This window comes from Macaca thibetana, chromosome 18 (genome assembly GCF_024542745.1).
Source record: "Macaca thibetana thibetana isolate TM-01 chromosome 18, ASM2454274v1, whole genome shotgun sequence".
Classification (NCBI taxonomy): Eukaryota; Metazoa; Chordata; class Mammalia; order Primates; family Cercopithecidae; genus Macaca; species Macaca thibetana.
In genome coordinates, this window is record NC_065595.1 from 21237122 (window position 1) to 21256594 (window position 19473).

General features: G+C 42.6%; 1 protein-coding gene across 14 annotated transcripts in view; it reads right to left on the reverse strand.

The window, feature by feature from the left end:
* Positions 1-19473, reverse strand: part of ZNF532 (zinc finger protein 532) — a 129179-nt gene that overhangs the window by 40443 nt on the left and 69263 nt on the right. For 10 of the 14 annotated variants that reach the window (XM_050768018.1, XM_050768022.1, XM_050768021.1 and 7 more), the window contains 2 exons: positions 12595-12776; positions 7723-7899 (listed from right to left, as the gene is read on the reverse strand). The exons of 1 other annotated variant lie outside the window; for it this stretch is intronic. In XM_050768018.1, the coding sequence (XP_050623975.1) occupies positions 7723-7899; positions 12595-12776 (359 nt within the window). The remainder of the gene's footprint in view (positions 1-7722; positions 7900-12594; positions 12777-19473) is intronic. 3 more of the 14 variants (XM_050768027.1, XM_050768028.1, XM_050768026.1) reach the window with 1 other exon arrangement.

A 19473-nucleotide genomic window follows, 5' to 3' on the forward strand; every position in this document is an offset into this window, starting at 1 on the left:
AGGAATGCCTCCTAAACCACGTGCCTTCCCTCTCTCAGGGCCCACGTAGCTTCAAACCTCACTGTGCAATTCTCTGTCCAAAATTACAGATTTAACTTTTTTTCTCTCTCTTTTTTTTTATTCTACTTTAAGTTCTAGGGTACATGTGCACAACGTGCAGGTTTGTTACATATGTATACATGTGCTATGTTGGTGCGCTGCACCCATCAACTCGTCATTTACATTAGGTATATCTCCTAATGCTCTCCCTCCCCCCTCCCCCCTCCCCACAATAGGACCCGGTGCGTGATGCTCCCCTTCCTGTGACTTTTTTCTCTTTTTCCCCCATAAGATTTATAAGTTTAACTGGATTGGCCTGTTTTTTAAAGGTCTTGAGATGTGACTTTCCTGCAGAGCACAAGTACCCTTGGGGGCGGGGGTGCTGAGGAGCAGACGAGGCTTTCAGGACCGTACACTGCAGCACAAGGTTGTACACTAATCATGTGTCATCACTAACTGTAGCAGGTGTGACAAAGATGCTCACTTTCTCCCTGTTTGAAACTGCTTAGTATTGTGAACAGCCCAAATGCCCAAGAGTATAAATGGTTAAACAGAAAACTAGGCCGGCATGGTGGCTCATGCCTGTAATCCCAGCACTTTGGGAAGCTAAGGCGGGTGGATTGCCTGAGCTCAGGAGTTTGAGACCAGCTTGGGCAACAGGGCAAAACCCTATCTCCACTAAAAATACAAAAAATTAGCCAGGCGTGGGAGCGCACACCTGTAGTCCCAGCTACTTGGGTGGCTGAGGCACAAGAATTGCTTGGGCCCAGGAGGTGAAGGTTGCAGTGAACTGAGATCATGCCACTGTACTCCAGCCTGGGCAACAGAGCAAGACTATGTCTCAAAAAAAAAAAAAAAAAAAAAGAAAGAAAAAGAAAAGAAAAGAGAAAGAAAGAAAACTATATGAAGATTTTTTAAAATTATGTCACAGAGCTATACCAATGGCATGGAAAGATTTTCACACAAATTGAAACAGAAGATAACAAGACAATGCATGATGTGATCACATTTTTTAAAGGGCATAGAAAAGGAAGAGAAGGCATAGGATTGTCGTCATGTCTGCTGGATAATAGTATATGTATTTTTATTGCTTTGTTTGTCTCTATTTCCTGTTTTTTCTGTAGTTGGCATAGGACAATTTTTTTTAAAAGGATAGACTTGCCCGGGCCCGGTGGCTCATGCCTGTATCCCAGAACTTTGACCAGGTCAGGAGATAGAGACCAACCTGGCCAACATCGTCAAACCCCGTCTCTATGAAAATATAAAAGAAAAATCAGCCGGGCGTGGTGGTGTGCACCTGTAGTACCAGCTACTCGGGAGGCTGAGGCAGGGGAATTGCTTGAACCCAGAAGGCAGAGGTTACAGTGAGCTGAGACCACACCACTATACTCCAGCCTGGCGACGGAGCAAGACTCCATCTCAAAAAAAAAAAAAAAAAAAGAAAAAAAAAAAAGATAGCTTCAAGAAAAGAACTCAGATTTACTAGCTAGGTTAAGAAACTGCTCTGAACTCAGCTGGACGCAGTGGCTCACGCCTGTAATCCCAGCACTTTGGGAGGCCGAGGCAGGCGGATCACGAGGTCAGGAGATCAAGACCATCCTGGCTAACATGGTGAAACCCCGTCTCTACTAAAAATACAAAAAAATTAGCCAGGCGTGGTGGTGGGCGCCTGTAGTCCCAGCTACTCAGTAGGCAGAGGTAGGAGAATGGCGTGAACCTGGAAGGCGGAGCTTGCAGTGAGCCGAGATCACGCCACTGCACTCCAGCCTGGGCGACAGAGCAAGACTCCACCTCAAAAACTCAATTTTCACATTTTGAGAAATCATGATTTCACAAGCAACGCCACAACTCATTTTGTTCATGCTACATTCCTCTAGCGAGGGATTCTGTTGTTTGGATGTGCTGTCTTAATAACAGAAAGTGTAAAACAGGAGACCATCTATTTACGTAGGTATCATTCTGAGGAGGCTGAGGAGCTGGTTGTTGGTGTAATATTAGAATCCCTCCCAACAAAATACAAACAGATATAAAAGGGAAAATGGTGACTTTACAACGGAGAAACCGGGCAGACACTGCCTTGCCTTGATGATGAAGGGCAGCATCACCACTACCTTGTAGGATAGGTGGACGTCGCTCTTGCCCCCACAGTGATCCTTTGAGAAAAGCATGGCATCACAGGCCGGTCACTGCCACCAAGAGCACATGCCCAAGTCCAGCAATGAGACCACAGTGACAGCCCAAGTGAGGGTCAGCCACAGGAGAGGCCTGGGTCCCCTTTTAGACGGCCAAACACATGAGAGCAGGGGACACTGAGCTACTGCTTCAGACGGAAGGACACTGATAAGGCAGCACAAGTAAATCCAAAATGTACACCCAGATAAGATCTCGGACCAGAGAGGAGAAAGACACGTCTAACAACTGGGAGGAATCTGGATGAAGTCAACGAACTGGACTGTATTATAATCAACAGACTTCCTGACTGGGGCCGCTGCATGGAGGTTATTTACACAAGTTCCTTTTGTGGAAGGGACCAGAACACACCAAAGTATTTACATCATGGTTCCCCTTTCCTCCTAAATACAAAGCAGGGAAGGAGACAGACCAATGATTGCAACGCTCACAACTGAGCAATCTGGGGGGAAAAGATGCACGCGTTCTCTCCATGTTCTTCCAGCTTTTTTTGTAGGATAAAATCCATTAAAAACTGCAGTTGATTTTTTTTTTTGAAGTCCAAATACGACAAACCTCACAGACATGTCTTTTAGGAGCAGAATCTGAGGATGGAGCAAACTCTCCAACGAAAATGGAAAATCCCCAGGGAGACCAGCTGCCAGGCAGAGAGGAGGGGTGGCATTCAAGATAGAGAGACCAGTCTGCACAAAGGCAGGGGTCTACTGGGCACGGTTTGCTGGGAAACAGTGAGAATCCCAGTGTGGCTGGGCTCCCAGGGGTGTGGGAGTGGCGACAGAGGGTGCTTTAGAGTTGTGCAGGGCTTTGAAGGCCAAACCTGGAAGTCTGGACCTAATCCTAAATGCAAGACTGGGTGAGTAGCAGGGTGACTACACCACAACGAAGGCAGCAGGGGAGGGAGAAGAGGGAAGAGAGAGAGAGAGGAGGAGAGGAGGAAGGGGAAAGGAAGGAGAAAGAGAAAAGAATAAAAAGCTAAAACCAAATACCCATAGTCAGTGAGGTCAAATTTACAGCAACAAACTCTCCAAAACACTTCAAACAGGTGTCACAACAAATAAATAAAAGACTCCAAGCTTTGAAATTGCTGCCATAAGCCTCCTACGTTACCATCAATTGAATCCAGCTAGGGGCAAAGCACCATCCTCCACATCATATACCTAATCCCCACAGCCCCGGTTAGGTAGATGACACTGCTGCCATTTCACAGATGGGACACCAGTACTTAGTGAGACTAGATAATCTGCTTGGTGTTAAACAGATTTCAGGGTCAAGGTTCAAATTCAGCTTCCTCTGACTCCATACTCCTCTCTCATGCCTCTATTCTAATTTTGCATGTTTTACTTCTTAGGAACATGTTCAAAAACTCTGTCTCTTACACAATTCTTATTTTGAAGTTCTCATTTCTCCACTTACATACATTTAGACATTGCCAATAAATGGAAGGCATAGCAAAAGAAACTGCTGTTAATCAGCAGTCAAGGAAAAAATAGAAGCAGACACAAAACTTCATTACCATAAGATACAGGCCAGGCGTGGTGGCTCACACCTATAATCCCAGCACTTTGGGAGGCTGAGGCAGGTGGATCACAAGCTCAGGAGATCGAGACCATCCTGGCCAACATGGTGAAACCTCATCTCTACTAAAAATACAAAAATTAGCTGGATGTGGTGGCGCATGCCTGTAATCCTAGCTACTCAGGAAGCTAAGGCAGGAGAATTGCTTGAACCAGGGAGTCGGAGGTTGCAGCGAGCCAAGATTGCGCCACTGCACCACAGCCTGGCAACACAGTGAGACTCCATCTCAAAAAAAGAAAAAAAAAAAAAAGAGATACAGTAATAGACATTCAAAATGATCCCAAATTATCCAGAAAAGATTAAGGGGTACTCGAAGTTTCCTTTTAAACAGCAGGGCACTATGCCTGCCCACCCACTGGAAAACAAGAAACAAAGCGCTTCCAACAGTACCCAGCACACAGTAAACACAGTAAATCAAAGAAAAATCGCGTGCCATGCTTTTTGAACTGGGATGCTGGGACTATGGGACTTCACGGGTATATTTTCACACATCCATATGTTCTCTAAGAAAAACGGGTAAGAGGTTATTTTAACACTGATCATTTAAAAAATTAATGCAAATCATTTGCATAAATTTACGTCATTTGTATAACCACCTGTTAAACAAATACTGCTGGGGGATTTCAGTGCCTGAGCTGGGACTACTTAGTCATTTTGGACTAACGTAAACAGGATAGAGATGGATTTAATGCCAAAAGAAACCTTTGGGTCAAATGTAGGCCAAACAGCCACAGGATGAAAGCGTTTACCTTAGCTTTAATTGGAAAAGGGGGTGAGGGAGGGTTACCTCGGGCACACTGCAGTACAGGCCTACTAGGCCCAACAGAGCTGGTGCAGCAGCCCCCATTGCCACAGCCAGGCTGCGGGTGAGGGCTCCAGGCAGCCAGACTAGCCCTCACACTGAACCCATGCGATTAACTTATCTTTCACTGGCTTTGGAGTTTTGTTAACCACTTCTATAAATTTGTTTCACTTTTATAATTTAAAATACAGTACCTATTTTTAGGCTTGCACTTGTTAAAGAACTGAGGAAGGAAGGAAGGAAAGGAAGGAAGGAAGGAAGGAAGGGAGGGAGGGAGGGAGGGGAGGGAGGAAGGGAAGGAGGGAGGGAGGGGAGGGAGGGGAGGGAGGGAGGGAGGGGGGGGGGAGGGAGGGAGGGGAGGGAGGGAGGGAGGGGGGGGGAGGGAGGGACGGGAAGGAGGGAGGGAGGGGAGGGAGGGGGGGAGGGAGGGAGGGAGGGAGGGAAGGAGGGAGGGAGGGGAGGGAGGGGAAGGAGGGAGGGAGGGGAGGGAGGGAGGGAGGGAGGAGGGAGGGAGGGGAGGGAGGGAGGGAAGGAAGGAGGGAGGGGAGGGAGGGAAGGAAGGAGGGAGGGGCCGGGCGCGGTGGCTCGCGCCTGTAATCCCACCATTTTGGGAGGCCGAGACAGGCAGATCACGAGGTCAGGAGTTCGAAACCATCCTGGCTAACACGGTAAAATCCCGTCTCTACCAAAAATACAAAAAATTAGCTGGGCGTGGTGGCAGGCACCTGTAGTCCCAGCTACTCGAGAGGCTGAGGCAGGAGAATGGTGTGAACCTGGGAGACGGATCTTGCAGTGAGCTGAGATCGTGCCACCGTACTCCAGCCTGGGCAACAGAGACTCCGAGAAGGAAGGAAGGAGGGAGGGAGGGAACGAAGGAAGGAGGGAAGGAAGGAAAGAAGGAAAGAAAGAAACAGGAGAGGAGGGGAGGGGAGGGAAAAGAAAAGAGAAGGAAAGGAAAGGGAAAGGGAAAGAGAAGGAAAGGAAAGGAAGAAAATAAATACTGGGGCGGGGTGCAGTGGCTCGCACCTGCAATCCCAGCACTTTGGGAGGACTGCTTGAGCCCAGGAGTTCAAGACAAGCCTGGGCAACACGGCAAGATCCCGTCTTTACAGGAAACTGAAAAATCAGCCAGGCGTGGTGGTGCACGTGCGCACCTGTGGTCCCAACTACTAGAAAGGCTGAGGCAGGAGGATCACCTGAGCCCAGGAGGTCGAGGCTGCAGTGAGGCATGATCGCACTCCAGCCTGGATTAGAAAGAGACTTCATCTCAAAAAAAGAGAGAAAGAAAAGAAAACACTGGAATAATTGCTTTCTATATAATAGCCAAATTTGAGGAATACGGTTTTAGCCTATTTTAATCATTTGCTTCCTTACATTCTGAGTAACAACTACTGTTCCAGATGTCACACACATTTCTGACAATCAAATTTTATTTATTTTAATAAAGAACCAAATAAAAACTACATTCACTCCAGGGGAAAGGCTGCATTAGTACCCAGAAGTCTAACTGTCCTGAAAACTGAAGACAGTAAAATTCACTAATCCCCATCTTCAGGGCCATCAAGCCATGTATGGATTCCTGAATTTGTAATGTGTTTCATTTTGGGATCACCCCACAAAGATCAGAATGAAGGTCCTATTAAAATAAAATTTAACTTCAACACAGTTTTTTTATATATATAAAACAGTTACTTCTATAGTATTCAATCACGTTTCCTCAAAACTAAATGTTTCAACAAAAGCCAGGTGTGGGGGGGTGTGTGTGTGTGTGTTTGTGTGTGTGTGGGGTGTGTGTGTGTGTGTATGTGTGTGTAAAATATGGCATACCTGCATATCTTCCCCCTAATACTTCCTTAATTATGGAGATATGGGCAAAAAAACACCAACAGATTTGGACGGCAAATCTAGCTTCTTGTAATGATCAAACTCTATGTTGCCATAACTAATCCAGGAATAAAATGAGCACAAGCAGGAGCATTAATCCAGTGCTGTGTGCACAAGGAGGGAGTGAAGACACAAAGGAACGAATGAATGCTGACAGAGCCCTCCGTGCTCCAGACACAGGGACTATCGTGCTACACATTTTAAATACGTCATCTCTCTCACTGAAGCAGGACCCTCACTTCACAGGGGAGAAGATGGCGGCTGAGACAGTGCAGGCCCCAGGTCACCCAGCCAGTGGGTGGCAGGATTCCGACTGGCTCCAGTGCCTACACTCCCTCCTCTTTGCTAAGCTGCCCCTACTGCAGGCAGCCAGCCCCTGTTTGCCAAAGAACCACTTCATTACTAAATACTCCACAAAGCAAAAATCAATCAAATTAAGAGCAAGATTAAGGCAAAAAAAATTTTACTAATCAGGGACTTATACTGGCTATGAAGTTAAATTCAGTAACCAGTGTCTTAAGTTGCTTTCATCTTAAAAATGTTACTTTTTAAGCAAAAGTGTACCCTATAAAAAAGGAACTATGGAAAAATTTAAAGATGACAGGGTTTCTAAAAAATAGTTTTCCTAGGAGTTGTTAAATATCATCTTCAGAGGCTGGGCACGGTGTCTCATGCCTGTAATCCCAGCACTTTGGGAGGCTGAGGTGTGGGGATCACGAGATCAGGATATCAAGACCATCCTGGCTAACACGATGAAACCCCGTCTCTACTAACAATACAAAAAATTAGCTGGGTGTGGTGGCATGCACCTGTAGTCCCAGCTACTCAGAAGGCTGAGGCAGGAGAATCGCTTGAACCCAGGAGACGGAGGTTGCAGTGAGCCGAGATCACACCACTGCACTCCAGCCTGGGCAACAGAGCAAGACTCTGTCCCCCCCCGCAAAAAAAAAACATTCATCTTAAGAAAAAAATATATAAATAATTTACTTGCTGAGCAAAAATTCGTGACAAGAGCATAAATAATAGGTAACATTTTTGGACAATGTCTTTACCTGGAAAGAATAGAAAGATCTGGATGAGCTTTGAGCTATATTTCGTAAAGCATCAAAATTGGCATAGCTGTGTAATTTTTCAGATCTTGGTAAATGTTATTCAATAGAACGACTACTACACCTCGCCTCTAAATTACTAATAAAGCAGTGGAGTAAAAATCGAAAGTCGGTATGACTTACTTTGGTTCTCCTATCTTGATGCCAGGATGCTGTGTGTAGGCGTGGGAATGTGTGCTTGGGGCAGACTTAAACGCCATTGGACAAATAGGACACTTGTAGAAGACTTCACAGTGAGAACCTTGAATGTGAGACTTCAGAGCAGCCACATCAGAGTACACAACATTGCAATGCACACATCTGTTAGAAAAATAAACACATGGTCATTAGCACAAGACCATAACACACGTGTAACTGCAAAAACTGGGTGAGATGAACATACTTTCATAGCCCTTTTAGGCTTTTAATGGCCCTTTGGAAGTATATTTTAGTTTTTTTCCTATTACGAATCAATTTAATTTTTATGCTTTTTGTGGGTTTTTTTTTTTTTTTTTTTTTGAGACAAGGTCTCGCTCTGTCGCCCAGGCTGCAGTGCAGTGGTGTGATCCCGGCTCATTGCAACCTCCACCTCCCAGGTTCAAGCAATTTTCATGCCTCAGCCTCCCAAGTAGCTGGGATCACAAGTGTGCACCACCACGCCCAACTAATTTTTGTATTTTTAGTAGAGATGGGGTTTCGCTATGTTGGCCAAGCTGGTCTCAAACTCCTAGCCTCAAGTAATTCACCTACCTCAACTTCCCAAAATGCTGGGATGATAGGTGTAAACCACCATGCCCAGCCTATTTTTATATGTTTAAGAGAAAAGGTCATGAAGAAGAAAAATAAAACTCAAATAGTCTATTTTTGGAGCATCTTTAATTAACATTTTTAAGAATGGATGTCAAGTCTCCAGACTACTGTTTTTGGAGAGGCCTCCACATGCTGGATGCTGGCACCTGGGCTCTGAGTTTCCTACCCATCCCCAGGACCTAAACGGCATTTCTAATGGAAGAAATCTTCAGTGTCTAAACCTACATGCCATGAACACAGGGGCAGAGAAGAACAAAGAAGTTCTGGCTCCAAGGCCTCAGCCCACTGTTTCCTGGTACACACTGATGTGGTCAATGTATGCAGGGTTCATGGTGGTCCACAGGATAGAGAAGGTCAACCACCTAGGTGTTCTGTCTCCTAGAAAATACATTTAAGTACACTTGCATTTGTTTAAGAAATTGCATGAATTATAAACCTCTGAAAATTCAGCATCTCTTAAAAAAAAATTGTCTCTCTAGCTTACAATCTCACAATTAGCTAATTACTTGCTCAAATATAATCCAATGAAGACAAACTTTAAAACTAAAATACATTTCTCCTCTATCTCATCTTTTTCACACAAAGACTCTAAGCAACACTTATAACACCTCCACTTGATGACCAAGTCTTCCTTGTTCACACCTGAAAACTATTGAAGAGTGGTCTCTCTGCAGGTACAAAGTCTCCAGAAATGTACTTCTAATACAACTGAACATACGTGCTCCCGGATGTAAACTACCCAGGGAAGAAAGACTGCAGACAAGGCCTGGTTTCCAGGGGGAAGTATCCAAAGACGTCTATGACAATCTAAGATGCTTCTATTCTTAGAACCTCCCTTCTGAATCATGGAGATGCTTCCAAAGTTACACAGGAGTGGCATGTTCTGGATTGCATGCATTCTATTTAGGCTTTGCAAGCATTCTGTTAAAAATCATAACTAATGCATTAGCATTTCCAGTGACTTAAGGCATTATGTTCAGCAACAGCTATGTTAAAACACTAAATAACAACAGGAGAATAAAAGGAAAGCCTCGCTAGCCTATCTACTTGAACTGGTATTTCAGGCAATAGAGCCACCCAAGCATACTGAAACCATTTTGGGTTAACTTACTGGGTTGTCTTGAACAGGTTAATGCTCCTCTCTGAGCCAGTTACTCATTTGTAAAATGAGAAGAGTTAAAATAGATCATTTTTAGTTCTTCCCAAACCTAGAAGCCTACAACTCCCATGCAAGAGGAAGATTATGTAAAACAAAAGTAGATGAGTAATTAATGAAACTGAAGGACCCACCACACCATAACTATAAACAGAAGATTTTCCCATGAAGGATAGAAAGATGGTGGTGTTCAAAGGGCAAAAGACCCAGGAAGGACAAAAAGGAATAGAGAGAAGCAATAATAACCTAAAGTCACTCGGAGTGAGAGGAAGGTTTAATGTACAGCAAATAAAAAGGAAGTATCTAAAATAAAGATGGAATTTTTTGAAGCAAAAGGAAGTGGCTGTGACTCAACCCAGAGAACGCCATGGAGGCCAAGGGAAACCCTCTTTAACAAGTAAGAAACGAAAGCAGGGTATTTTAAAAAGTCATACAACATCTGCCTACAGGAAGAAGAGGAGTTTCAGGGGGCAACAGAGGCCAATGGGGGATGTAAATAAGACAAAGAAAGGCAGACTTCGAACGGCTCATACAGTATCTTAATGCTATGAAAAATCCTGTCTACTAAGAAATACGTAATATCCTGAAGTCCTGTTCTGGATAGCAATAAACTTTCTTTATTTTTTGAATTAAAAAAAAAAAGTTTACAGTATAAAATCCTATAACCATTCCCCTTTCTAGATACGGAGTCCAGTGTATCAAGAGGCAGGAAAATTCAGAAAAAAATATTTGACTTTTATCAATATATAACTTTTACGAAGTTAACCAGGAGCCAGGGATGACCCATCAATATTTGGGAGATGTAACATGAGCAGGAGGAGAGACAGCAAGGCACACTGCACCAAGACGAGACAAAGTGAGGCGTGGGAACCATGCTGCCACATTAGACTCCTCTGGCTAAAGAAAAGACATATTGAAAATGAGTAACTATAAAGCCAAAGGGAGCAGAAAACATGACAAGGCCACAGGGGTACTAAGCCCCACTTAAACATGAACATGGACCATTACATGAAGCAGCAGAGGAAAAGCATTACAGTTAAAAATGTTCCTCTCTTCTAAAGGAGCAGTCAATATGAACTAAACTTCACAACACATCATTTTTTACCAGCCCCATATAGCCTCAAGTCCAGGGAGAAAAAAATCCACACTGAACACAAAATTTTTGGTTAACAACTTGAAATATGCAATTCAAAATACCAAATGTGAACAACTCTGTGAGTAGGGCAAAAGAACAGAAGGGCAAGGATGGTCTTTTCCCAAGTGGGCTGATTACTTTCAGCCTGCATGTGGAGCTTCTGTTTTAATTCAGGAAAGACAGCAGCAATAGCTAAAATTGCAGAAGTCATACTTCTTTTAATCATACCAACCTAAGTTTACTTTCATTATATTAGAAAAACTAAACATTTGAGAAAAATTCGACATCAGTGCAAAGAAGAGCACTTGGGAAGTGCTGCAGAGCTGCTTTCTATTATTAAACGCAGAATCCATTAATAATAGTTTCAAAACGTGATGGCAAGAACGAAAGTATTATTCTGCATGGACTTTGCAGATCTGGGGCACCTTTGATTATCCTGTTTTACTCAGTAACATCCCAGTGGAGCTGGAGGCAGACAATGCACCAATTTTATAGACAGAGGCACCACAGTACAGAGAGAATACGTGAATTACCACATAATTAGTTACTGGCAGAAGTGGTACAAGAAAACTGGTTTCTTGATTTCCAAGCCAAAGGTTTCCACCAGGCTAGATCTCAATTCATAAAACACTTGTGCATTACAGGTTTGGAGGCATGCGATAAAATGTGAAGTAAGTCTCATAGCTTAGTGTTATTAATGGAAAACTGGGCAGAACCACCTAGGAATTGATGATAACATAACCTAAACTTAAATAAAACCATCAAATCATGCTAACTGGACTTCATTTTTATTAAACATAATTTATTACAGGTAAAAAAAAAAAAATCATTGCATATTAACAATCTAACAAAGGTACCAGGTAAGCAAATACCTAATGTTAAGATAAACATATAGTACAGTAATACCTCTATTAACAAAGACACTGTGTATCAATGGACATGTTTTCTGGTGGAATCTTCTTAGTGAAAATGTAAAAGGCACCAGAAGGTCATAAGATGGAGAAAAAAGTTCAAATGTATCATCATTCAACACTAGCTAACATTAGATTTGCCAGATGTTGTACGATGCACATCTGAGAATCCTGGGGGCAGTAAAAGGGACCACAGTGAAGATACACAGAAGAGACAAGGGAGGAATGAGAGAACTCGAATGGGGAGAGGGAGGAGGAGGAAGGGGAGAAGAGGGAGGAAGGGGAGAAGAGGGAGGAAGGGGAGAAGAGGGAGGGAGGAGAAGGGAGGAGTAAATGGGGAGGAGGGAGAAGGGGAGCGGGAGGAGGAGGAGTGGGGAGGGAGAGGGAGGAGGAGGAAGGGGGAGGAGGGAGAGGAGAGGAGAAGACAGGGGAGAGAAGGGGGGAGAGGGAGGAGGAGGAGGAAGGGAGGAGAGGGAGGAGGAGGAAGGGAGGAGAGGAAGGAGGGAGAGGAGGAGGAGTGGGGAGGAGGAGGAAGTTATTTGGAGTGCAAGGCTGGGACATACACCCCATCCTTCAACGTGGACAAAATAAAAGTAAAAGACCATCGCACTATTTCTGTTTTCATGAGAAGGGGAAATATTAAGAGGTACAGAATGTATAGTTTTCTTGCAGGGGTTAAAATGCAAAGAGTATGATAGCAAAAGTCTGTTAAAAACGGTAGAGACACAAAAAAACCTGACAGTCAAAGTCACACCTGCACACATGCAAGACTGTGCCTAAAAGGACAGGCCCCATGACCCTCCGATTTGTGAGGACCAGCAGGGCCGACATTACATTAAGAGGATTCAAACAGATGGACTCTACAAACGAGCTAGGTTCCCAGAGGATCTGTTAATCGAGGTATCACTGTATGACCCAGAAAACTGTGTGTGCAGACCACTCAAAATGCTGTGCGGTTGTAAGTGAACGAGTTTTACTTGCACATAAGTGAATGATATACTGACCGAAAACCAACTCTCCTCGTGTAGTGCAGACAGTTCTTGGTGACGTGGGTCTGGAAGTGCACCGACCTGCAGATGGCCCCGCACTCAGGGCAGGTGTAGGGAGATTTGTGCTGATGGATTCTCTGGTGTGATGCATAACTGCACTGGTTAGGAAGCAGCATCTGGCAGATAGTGCAAGTCTTCTAAACAAACCAAAGGGGGAAACAGGGTTGGTCCTACTAAGTACTTTCTAATATGCAAAGAACCATGGTTAAACCTCCAGATAATTATACATCCTTCATTTCAAACACTACAGTAATTGATTCTAAGCCCAAGGGAAAAGCCAACTTGAAAGTTACATGTCCTGCGTACAATTCTTTATCCTGTAAAATCACAGTATGTGCTATGTAGTCAGGCTCATCTCAAAGTATGAGCTAAAAACATCTGTTGTAGCAGAGTTCCAATTCTGTTACTTTTGCATTTTGCTTAGGGCAAAGAAGAGAGGTATTCTTACAAATGTATGTGAGCAAACAATTTTAATACGTAGTAACAAGTTTATAGGCATATGTATCTTGACAGTAGTCACAGTCCTCACAATTCATAAAAAGCTTTCTCCAAAATAATAAAAATTAATTGGAAGCTAATCCAATTGTTCCCCGACCAGTTATTTGAAATCTGAAATACAGGAATGCAAAAGAATGGCGACAGCAATTATTTGTTCTTTTTGCACTTAAATTGGCCTTTAAATGGATGACCTGGCCATGATAAAATTTATAATTAAAACCAAGGAACTCAAGTTCAAGTATATAAATTTAGACATTAAATTAAAATTTTATAGAGCTTAAAATCTGATTATGCATAAAATAAAATTAAAGGTGAAATTCTCTTTGGAAAAGGCTCTATATCATTAACTATCCAGGAAAACCCAAAACACTATTTTTCATCCTCTTGGATATAGGCAATAAACATGGTATATTTTTAAAAACACAAAACCAAAAAAAAATTAAAGTAAACATAAACTGAGGACTTATTACTTCCACCCCAAAAATAAACCTCACATAGCATATGACATAAACTGTGTTTAAGTATTTTCAGAAATTCATGCAAACACAAATTATCTACCATCTTCTAAAATGTACAATTTGTATTAAAGCCAAAGAAAGCCTCAAAATATACATTCTTGCTAAGATTCAAAGCATTTGTTTATATTGACAACAGTTAAGAAATTTTAAAACAACTTTTTTTATTCTTCTAGTTTTTGAAGGACGCCCAAAAATTAAGGTTTAAACTTCCAAGTGACTTAGACTAAGAAAAATAGGAAACTCACTTGAAAATTCTTTCTTGATTTTCTCCTGAAAGGACTAAAATAACAATTTTATCCCACAAAATGTTTATTATAATCACAAAATAAGAACATTACAGGTAGCTTTGATGAAGTTAGCATCATTAAAAAAACAGCACTCCTTTTCTCATAACACATATTTCAAAGGTTAAAACAAGCCACAGCAAGGAAAACCAGTCAACAGATTCATTAACAACAGATCCTGTTAACATCTACATTACCACAGGTAATCATTTGTTTCTGTGAACTCAAGTCTTCTATCTACCTTCACACAGTCCCAGGCAGGGAATTATCATGTCTGAACTTCCACAGGCAACTTAAAATGTCTTGCACTTACTTGGGAATAAAGTTAGCATTTTCTATACTAAAAGAAGTCAAAAAACATTATATATATATACACACACACACACATTTATATACATACATATACACACACACACGCATGTGTGTATATATATGTTATATTAAAATATATACATTGGTCCCATCCTACCATGAGTCAAATGGTAAGATTAAGCTAGGTATTTAAAATACATTAAGTAAATTGAAGTACATCATCTCATTTAATTCTCATAACCTATGAAGCAGATAACATCTCCATTTTACAGATAAGGAAATGAGGCTCAGTAAAGTTAAGAAACTCGCCCAAGTCTCCAAACCTATTAAGTGGAAGAACCAGGATTTGAACTGGAGTCTAGGAGTGGGGTGGGGATATAATGAATGAATAAACAAAAACACACAGGGAAAACCATTAGCAAATATACCAACAGTGTCCACAGTATGTCAGTGTCGACGTGAGTCCCCCTCCCCTGCTGCTTCTCTTTTATCTAAAGTAATGTGATTGTACTACTTTTAGAATGGTAGAAAATGGAAAGAAAATCTAAAAAGCAGACAGTGTTCCCTGAAAAAAATTTTCACATTTTCATCAAGATATACTACAAATGGTTATCCTTCACAATACATATAAGACGCACAAGGAATTACTTAAATTCATTGGAATGTATCATCATCATGTCTCCCCACCCAGTTGTACGAGTCTGCACTCACTCGCTCCCATCAGCTGAGGCTCCTCACCCACTTTCGGAACAGAAGCACAAGGAGAAAGAGGGAGTCATAGGACTACAGCCTCAAATCAAAATGCTTTCACACTTTGCAATTCCTGAAGTGGGAGAAAATGGTCACTGGGGAGTCGCGCTGGACACTAGAGACCTTGCCTTTAGTTTCTGTAGATGCATGCATATCTACGTACAGACACTTAGTTACCCCTGCATTTCTATCTTTATTTACCTGCCTCCTCTACTCCTTGACTCCATTCTGTTTGGGTTTTGTTTTTGTTCTTGTTTTGAGATAGGCTCTCACTTTGTTGCCCAGGCTGGAGTACAGTGTCGTGATCACAGCTCACTGCAGACTCCACCTCCTGGCCTCAAGCGATCCTCACTCGTCAGCCTCCCCAGTAGCTGAGACCACAGGCACACGCCACCACACTCAGCCAATGTTTGTATTTTTTTTGCACAGACAGGGTCTCACATATTGTCCAGGCTGGTCTCAAACTCCTGGCCACAAGCAATCCTCCTGCCTCAGCCTCTCAAAGTGCTAGGACTACAGGTATGAGCCACCATGCCAGCTTCATTCCATTTTGAGGGAAAAAACAAGCTATTTTGGTTGGAGACATCCTCCTCCTTGATGGTTGCATGGTGTCAATAGTTTTAAACTCATATGACATCATTTGCTTAACTGTATTCCCTCAAGCTGTATTCACTGTTCCTGTTATAGAAAACTTGTCATCCCTGCTTCCCATGATAGTGGTGATGCATTTTCACAGCACAAAAGAGTATCTTCCATCAGCTTTTCTGGAATGCTTTGAATTCATGAAAATGATGAACATCCTCTGGGTTTGGGGGGATGTATTTCAGCATGAGGGCAGACAAGGATTTCTTTGGGGCCTGTAATGACTGACTTTCCTTACTTTTTTTAATCAAGTAAATTAAAATATATCTTAAAATTCTAACACTCTACTACACAAGCTGAAGCTACTTAGTAGAGGATAAAGCAGTTGAATGTGACGGTAACCGCCTTTTCAATAGAAGAAAGCATAAGAAAGGGCACCTACGTGGTTTTACGTGTCTCTTGACATTTTACTTATGTCATCTAAAAATGGATAAACGTTTTCGGTACTTAGGTAATAAACAGTTAATTTCTATTCTACAGCAGACTTATTTGCTCGGTTGAACTGTTACTTTTTAAAGTAAACATTACTTTTCAATAGTCAGGTAATACTAGAAAGCTATAGGAAAATAAAGCTGAAAAGTACCCACATTCCACGCTTTGCAATTACAACCGACTCTGTGTATCCTGAGGTTCTGCATCTATGTATTCAGTCCACCACAGATCAAAAATATTTGGGAAAAAAATAAAAAATAACAAAACAACAATAAAAAATACAGTATAACAACTATTTACATAGTATTTACACTATTAGATATTATAAGTAATCTTGAGATGATTTAAAGGACACAGGCAGATGTGCTTAGGTTCTATGCAAATACTGTGCCATTTTATAACAGGGGCTTGAGCATTCTCAGATGTTGGTATCTGAAGGGGGTCCTAGAAACAACACCTGAGGAAACTAAGAGATGACTGTACTCATTTTTTTTAAGAGACAGAGTCTCACTCTGTCGCTCAGGCTGGAGTGCAACAGCACGATCTCAGTTCACTGTAACCTCTGCCTCCCAGGTTCAAGCAATTCTCCTGCCTCAGCCTTCCAAGTAGCTGGGACTACAGGCACACACCGTCACACCCGGCTAATTTTTTTGTATTTTAGTAGAGACAGGGTTTCACCATGTTGCCCAGGCTGATCTCGAACTCCTGAGCTCAGGTGATCCGCCCACTTCGGCCTCCCAAAGTGCTAGGATTAGAGGCATCAGCCACTGCACCCTTCTTGAGCCTTTGCTATCCAATCCTGGCACTGAAATCCATCAATGGCATGCAAATGCAGGCTACAGGGAAGGCGGAACCTGGTACATTCTGGCCAGTTAAGGAATCAGAGAGTGTTCAAGCTTGACATCCTCTTTCTATAGATGAGGAATTAGCTGAGTAATAAGAAAAATAATTATACGTGGTTTTGCTCATAATGTAGGCAGAAAACAGCCTGAGAGAGGTACGTGAGAAACAGTGAGAGAGGCTAGAGAAATTAAGTATGGCCGTATACTTATGCTTAAATTTCAAACAGACCAAAAGCCTACACCAACATGAAACACTGCAGCTAAAGTCAGAAACAATGCCAGCTTAACAGTCAGCCCAGATGCTAAGTAAATTACTCTCACCTCATTAAAAGCAGTTCCATAATCTTCTGTCTACAGTATAATTATCCAAAAATAATAAAGTATACCAGTTTGTTTTGTGGCTTTCACTTTTGTCCAATTTCAGACTGAGAACACAAAGAAAGCATTTCATTTCAGATCTCACTTAAATGGAAGTCATACCAGGCAAACACAGCAGAGCTGGCTCTGTATGCCTTTCGCTCACAGAGTTAGACGGTTGTGCTGGTTTTGTCCTCAAATCATTCTGCTACACAAAACATCCCTAACAAGAATTGACAGTTAAATGAACAAATTTACAGAAAGCTATATGGCCAACACATATAATCTACTTAGATGCTTATTACTGAAGAATATGGGTAAATTAAAAGTTGATAACACTAAAATATAAACTAGGACAGGACTAGTCTTGACCAAAATTTAAATTAAACACTTAGAAGAGCAGGACCAAAAACCAAGGGTCATGAGTCTTCTGCTAATAAGGGTATTTTGGGAGAGGGAGGAAGGGAGGAATTCAGGTGAGCTCCCCGGTTTCCAGAGGAAGCTGTCTGAGCAGAGCGGATCTAGAAATGAGAACCAGCAGAGGCTGCTCCCGGGAATACAGTTAGTATGTTATATTAATGATGCCCAGAAAGTTCCCGAAACTAAAGTGAACCAGCAATTCCCGAAAACGAGGACCACTTTAGATGTCACCTTTATCCACACTCCGGAAGGTGACTTGGAAGTAACCCCAAGAATCCATCCTTATGTGATGCCTAAGGTCCCTCTGGCTGTAAGAGCCTATGCTTCGACATCTTAGACAAGCAGAAAGAATGAACCAGCAATACAGAAACTTTGCCTTGAGTCCCGGCTCTGCCACCAATTGGGCATTTGCTTTTTTCAATTGTAAAATAAAAGGGCTGGTCAAAAGACCTATAGCATTCTGTGATTCTACAGCTGATATAAATTCCACAAGAAGAAAACAGGTTTTTAAAATTAAGGGGTTACAGAAAGCATTTCCAGTCTATAGTTGGTTAAATTTAGACATGGTTTTAAGAGGAGTTGAAGCAATGACATCCCAACACATTAAATTGGTATTTATCAATTATTCAAACGACAGTCCTCAGCTCTTAAATACTTTATGGAGAAGAGGAAAGCTCCTCTGGTCTCTCGCCCACTCCCTTTTCTCGACATACCCCAAAGCCGGGATTATTAAGCAGACAGATCAGAATACAAACCCCTAACTGGGGCAGATTTAACGGCTAAAGAGTCAACTGCTCAGAACTCTGTTTTTATTGTACTGCTTGATTCCATGCTCCCTGGAAGGCAGTGATCCCCGCAAAGGTCCTCAGCCCTCTGGCTCTCTCCCTCTGCCACCGCCTCCTCCAAGGGGTAAGCAGATGCATGCAGGCAGTCTAACCTCAGCCTAGCAGGCTTTCGGTTCCTGGTCCAGATTGTGTAGCACAGTGTGATCAAATCCCAAGACAGCTTTGGGAACGTATGGCAAAGAGAGCCTCAAGTTAAAACCATATATTCCAACACAGCTCTTACCAGAGACCCGCTCTTGGGGGTCACTGAGCACAGGCCAGTTAATAAGGAAGCGGTGCTTTTGAGTCTCTCTGGCGACTGTTAGTTCTGCATAGATTGTCTACGGAACACTCGGAGGAGGAGCAGCAACTGGCAAAGAGAATGCACCAAATGCCACCCAAACCTGCCTTTAACCCACGGCATACTGGCAGTCTCAGAAGGCTAAAGGCATGCGTAAGGGGAGATGGTGAGAGGCATAGGAGGAACAGCCCCAGCTGGTGCTCACAGGCAGACAGACCCTTTGCTGGGTGCAGAGAAGCACCCTGGGGAAACTGAGACAGGCTCTGTTCAAAACATAAACAGAGGTCAAAATACAAAATGATACCAAGGAAAAAATAAAATATAAAAGGAAAGATTAAAAAAGGGGATAGTGACTGAGCTAAATCAAGAAAAGTGTGTTCTTAAGAGAGAGGCTGAAGTCTTAAAAGAGGCTCAGCTCACCAGATGTGAAAGGAAAAAGAAGCAATTCTCACTCCTAACTGCTTTTAAAGACGGGGCTAAGAAAGGAAATTTACACTGGGCGGAGAAAATGTCTTCAATTCAGAGACAACAGAAATCCCAGGAAGTCAAATGGAAAGTCACCCTCCCAGGAAGCCTAACTGCAAAAACAACTGAGATTGGGGTCTGAAAGTCTCTGGCAGAGCACAATAATGCAATTACAGAATCTCTCACTGA